General features: G+C 28.3%; 1 protein-coding gene and 1 long non-coding RNA gene across 2 annotated transcripts; one reads left to right on the top strand and one right to left on the bottom strand.

Annotated features, from left to right (window-relative positions):
• Positions 1-4: 4 nt before the first annotated feature.
• On the top strand, positions 5-2,432 carry LOC111030363 (the record flags this gene model as incomplete). Its single annotated transcript, XM_022309804.1, has 8 exons — positions 5-280; positions 341-541; positions 620-816; positions 893-1,032; positions 1,110-1,397; positions 1,640-1,744; positions 1,909-1,989; positions 2,064-2,432. Coding segments are annotated over 8 exons (1,461 nt in total), but the record flags the coding sequence as incomplete, so codon positions are not given.
• A 305-nt stretch (positions 2,433-2,737) lies between these two features.
• Positions 2,738-3,971, bottom strand: LOC111030365. The gene is made up of 2 exons (XR_002604099.1): positions 3,679-3,971; positions 2,738-3,176 (listed from the first exon to the last, which is right to left on the bottom strand). It is a non-coding gene; the product is annotated as an uncharacterized LOC111030365 (long non-coding RNA).
• Between the last annotated feature and the right edge of the window lie 1,403 nt (positions 3,972-5,374).

The following is a 5,374-nucleotide window of genomic DNA, read 5'->3' as shown; positions in this document are numbered from 1 at the left end:
ATTGTTAAACATAGACAGTTTATCTATACTTTGGGCAGCAAGAGATATTGTAAATGCTACACAATCAACTGTTGATTTCATTAAAATAATATTTTGTTCTCTAGGTTGTGTAGAAGATACATCTGGGAATAATTCAATAGTTTTTGCTTCTAAAAGTTTAATTCTGAAGGCTCTAGAAATGGAAGTAACGGAAATGCATGTTGATGCTACATTTCGGGTCATTCCGTCAACACCTAAGTCTTACCAATTACTCATAATGCATGTGATGGTAAATAACCATGTAAGTTATAATGGTGTTATAATATTGCATTAAGTTAAATTCTATAAGACTTTATTTTAGAGTATTCCTATAGTATACGCCTTAATGGAACGCAAGACTTCCCAGGCTTATGATACAGTACTAAACTTTATAAAAGTAAATTTACTGCCTGAGTTTAGGCCTACGATTATATTAACAGACTTTGAAACCGCATTAAGAGAAATGTTGATTAGACATTTTCCATCAGCTTCAGCCCTTGGATGCTGGTTTCATAGTAACCAAGTATGTACTAATACTCATGATATTTATACTCTTACTCTAATACTATGTAAGTTAATAACTTAAAATTTTAAATTTTAGGCTGTGTGGCGAAAAATGTGTAAATTAGGATATTTAAATTTGGTAAACACCAATGGTTATGCATCAAAAGTTTTGAAAATGATTATGGTTCTTCCACTTCTGCCTGCTAGGAAAATTGAAGAAGGCTTTGTTGAAGTAAAACGTTATGCAGCGAGACATAGTATAAACGTGCGACGTTTCTTCAACTATTATGAAAGGTATATTTACAATAAGTTTTAATTATATTATGTATAACAATATATTGTAGTATTAATAAAATTAATTTTGGAGCAGATATTGGATACAAAATGTTGGAGTTGACTTACTTTCTGTGCACAAAAAAAAATTTAGAACCAACAACAATATCGAAAGCTTTCACAGCAAATTAAGACAAACTTTTCAAGTTTCCCATCCTAATATTTGGTCATTTATCGGTAAAGTAAACCGCAATAAATAATTAGTAGGTAGGTATTAACTATTAATCAGTATTTTTTTAAATTGTTTTTTATAGCTAATTTATGCAAAATAAATGACAATTATTTGATCAAGCTTGAACAAATAGGCAACGGATTGGTAATATCACGTGGCTCTCGATCTAAATATTTAGCTAATGACAAAAAGATAAAATCAGCAAGTCGCCAACTGCGTCAAGGTTCAATAAATATCCTGACATTTCTGTTGCGCTGTTCTTATACTGTTGAAACATACGAAGAACGGATGCGTTTGTTGGCATTAAATGAGTTGGTTGAGAATGAAGGCGGTGAAGACCCACCTCATGAAGAACAACCCAACATAATAGGTAATAGTAAATTCAAAATTAATAACCCTAGAATGATCATGTAATTAAGAGATGTGTTGTCTCCGTCTTACAAATGTAAAACATACCATAAACTGCTTAGCGTGGGAAAAAACCGAGAAGGCTACAGTTATAACTACACATATGATGTTGATAACTTAAAAAAATATGCAAAAATGCCCTAAGAACTCGAGAAAATAAATTTAGAAATAATTTTTCTGAAACTAATTTTTATGAAATAATAGTTGAAGAGAATAATGATGATGAAGAAAATGATGATGAAATGCAAAATGATAATGAACAAGATTATGATGAAGTGCATAATATTGTAGAAATTCCTATTGAAAGAGGTAAAATAAAATGATCTAAATAAGTAATAATACCGTGAGATTAATAAAGTAGTTAATTAACAATAATTACTATAGATGTGATGCTTAGACTATTAACTTTTTAGAGTACCTAAATGTTATTGAAATCAATATTTTCAATAAATTAATGTATGTTTTTAATTTAGATGTAATAGAGGAAAATGAAGAAAATGTAGATGTAATTAATGTAGACAATGGAAACCTTGAGCCAGAAAATGTTAACGACTGTAAGATACCTGAAAAAATTATTTCCTGTATTTTTGATACTTGTACCTAATATAGTATTTATACTCTATACTAGGGGATGAAAGGGATTTTTGGATTCCGGAAGATTTTGAGTTGGTAAGATGGCAGGAGAATTATGGCAATGAAGAAAACCTTGATGATATTCCTTATGTCCAAGTCAATTATAATCTGCAAGTAAATCTACAAGATGAAGAAATAATTTGTGTTGTCTGCAGAGATGGTACTTGAACACATGCACCTGTACCATGTGGTCATAGAGTGCTATGTGAAGATTGCGCAAACCAGCTAGTTAATGATCGTTGTCCCATTTGTAATGGACAATGCAATAGTATAATTCGCATTTGGCAATAGTTGTAAATATTACTACTTTTAAATTAATATTAAGTAGGTACTATAAAATAAAACTTATAAAATAAGTATCTGTTATACGTTTTGTTAATTACTCGATATGCAAATTTTAAGCCTAATGGTTGATGGGTAAAAATAAAGAAAAATTAACACATCGGGGGAAGACGTTGGGGTCCTTCTTTTATCATCCAAATCAATGATAATATGCATTTGTTTAGTAATTGTAATTGCATGCAACTTACAAGCTTAGGGGAAAATATTCCACACCATTGGCTAAGACATTCATTTTTTCTTTATTCTTGTAGTGCTGTATTGATTATCAAATGTTGGCAATCATGTTAAACGTTTGGACTTTAACTGTATTAATGGTTGCTCTGAATTGTGAATTTGTATATTTGTTGAACCACCGTTTGAGATTGTCCATCGATAGTTGAATCCAAGACATTTGAGGTCTTTCATCGCTTCTTCCATCTATTTTACACTGGATTATTAATTGTAGTATAATATATTTTCCTGGGTGCGCATAACATGTCTGTGGTATTAAAGTTTTTTTTATGGTTTTGACTACTTCAAGATTCTTCAAGATTCATTTGCATCAAGATACTGGTATATCAATACCTCAAATGCCTGAACTCAATATTTCAAATCTTTAGATAGAGTCCAAGTATCTACTCTGTAAAGAAGCACGGTGAATACGCAGAACTACGAATCATTAGGATTCGAGGATGCATGTTAGCTGATGCTGATAGGTGTACCAATATATTTTTCATTTTGATATTAGCCACATTTGCTTTTTCTATGCAGCATCTTATTTCAATTCCTGCAGTAAGTAACAAATCAAAATATGAAATATTTCCAAATATTTTTTATTATTGATAATTATTAGGGCTCAAATTACACTATAGCTAATTTAAGTATACAGATTTATACATACTATTAAAAACTCAAAATATGTAAATATACTATATACCTAGGTTTTATATTATGAAATAGAAAATGATTGATACCTACTTTACTAATCATGAAAATGCAAAATGCATAAATAGAAGGTACCTATGTATCTATTATACATGTTAATAACAACATGTCTGCACGATAGTGTAAAATATATATTTATAAAAATCAGTTAAATTTGGTAAATTGCACCAAATAAAAATGACTAATATTATATACATCTGAGCCCCAATAATTTTACCTTTAAAATATTTGACACAAATCCAAACGAAAAAATAACTTTAAAAAAATGAAAAACAAATTTTAATATAATAATATTCAATTCAATTTTAAATCTTGCAAAACTGAATTAAAAAATGAAGACTTACCAGTTACCTATGAATTATGATATTTTTAATTAAATAGCTGGCGCAAAAAATGTGTTAAAGCCTAAAGTCTTTTGAGATAATGGTGATATCAAAATGTTGATATCACGATTATTGATAATATAGAAACTTTAATCGTTGTTATTCATTGACGTATAAACTAGTTTATGTAAACTACTTGTTGTTATTATTATTATTATGACAGCTGATAAATATGGTCTGTTGAGTCCAGGCGGCTAATGCTAATTAGGTAGGTACTCGTGATTCGTGAAGTGTTTATAATACACGTAATGACTAATAAGATATTGTAGCACCTCCAACAGTTGATAAAATATATGCCCTTTACGAATGCATTTTTGCAAATGTAAATAAGGGATATTAAAAATCAGTTTTAAAAGTTTTTTTTTGAGAAAATTAAAATATAAATAATTCTTTATACAGCAGTACTTTTAATTCAGTTTAAAGTATTTAATAACACCTTTAATTCTTTATTTTTATGCAGCTATAATTTGTTGGTAAATTGGGTATATTTCAAAAAGTTTTCATTATAAATTTAAATTTCAACCGCAATTATTATTTTTTTTTTATGTCTAAGAATATAAAAAAAAAATAGTGGTTGCCATTTAAAAATCAAAAGTTGATGTGCCTAACACCCAAAATAAAAGAGGGGGGATTTTTAAAAATATTCTTAAATATGCATTTTATAGCCCTTGTTATTATACAAAAATCAGAACTCAAAAATGTTCAATAGGGGGGGAAATAATCTAGTGTTTCCATACATATTGAACACACTGTATATGGTTCTGGTCGGATTGTAAAAAAGGCCAAATTTAATATAAACAAAAACATTTTGTGTTCAAGATTTTTGTGTTCAAAATTTTGACGTTGAAGATATTGACACAATTTTACTTTCAAGATTTTATCGTTCAATAAATTGACGTTTAAGATTTTGACGTTCAACCATTTGAAATTCAACCGTTTGAAGGGCGTCCTTTGAATAGTGTAAAAGAAATGCAGTTTACCACGTCAATTAATAAATTAGAAAAAAATTAATGGAACATACTCATTTTTCCAAGTTGAGTAGGTAGGTACGATGGGCGATAGTGTAATGACTAATGAGTGTATTTGTTCAATGCTTACTTTGATAAAAAAAAATAATAAATAAATTTACTTTAATCACAGAAACACATAAAATATAATATGTATATACAGTGTTTGAATACTTGTATTTAAATATTTTTTTGGTATTTAAAATACTTTTTATTTTTATTTCAACATGATCATTGTACAAGATCTAAAGATCTATAAAATGTAAAACTATATTTGTTTAGAACTGTAATGTTAAATTATTAAAACTACGTTTTACAGAAATAAATAAGGTATCTTAATCCACAATCCACTAACCCACCAACTTTTTAATCTTACATTATAATTTTTACTTTGATAATATTTTTATTTTGTTGTACAAGATTTGTTACTGTATATTATTATTTAAATAGTATCATAATATTAATTAATATTTGAACTACACATTTATCTTTCCATTTTAAGAATTATTATAAAGGTTTACGAATGTATCCCACATCGTGGGACCAACAAAAAAGGTATTAGAATAATTTGTATAGCGTATGAATGCCCCTTAAAATATATAGTTATGCTGTCCAGATTTTTACGGTCCAGTTTTGTCCGGTCCAGATTT

This window comes from Myzus persicae, unplaced genomic scaffold, assembly GCF_001856785.1.
Source record: "Myzus persicae strain clone G006 unplaced genomic scaffold, MPER_G0061.0, whole genome shotgun sequence".
Lineage (NCBI taxonomy): Eukaryota > Metazoa > Arthropoda > Insecta > Hemiptera > Aphididae > Myzus > Myzus persicae.
Note: the sequence above shows the minus strand (reverse complement) of the source record. Positions and strands in the feature narration are given on the sequence as shown.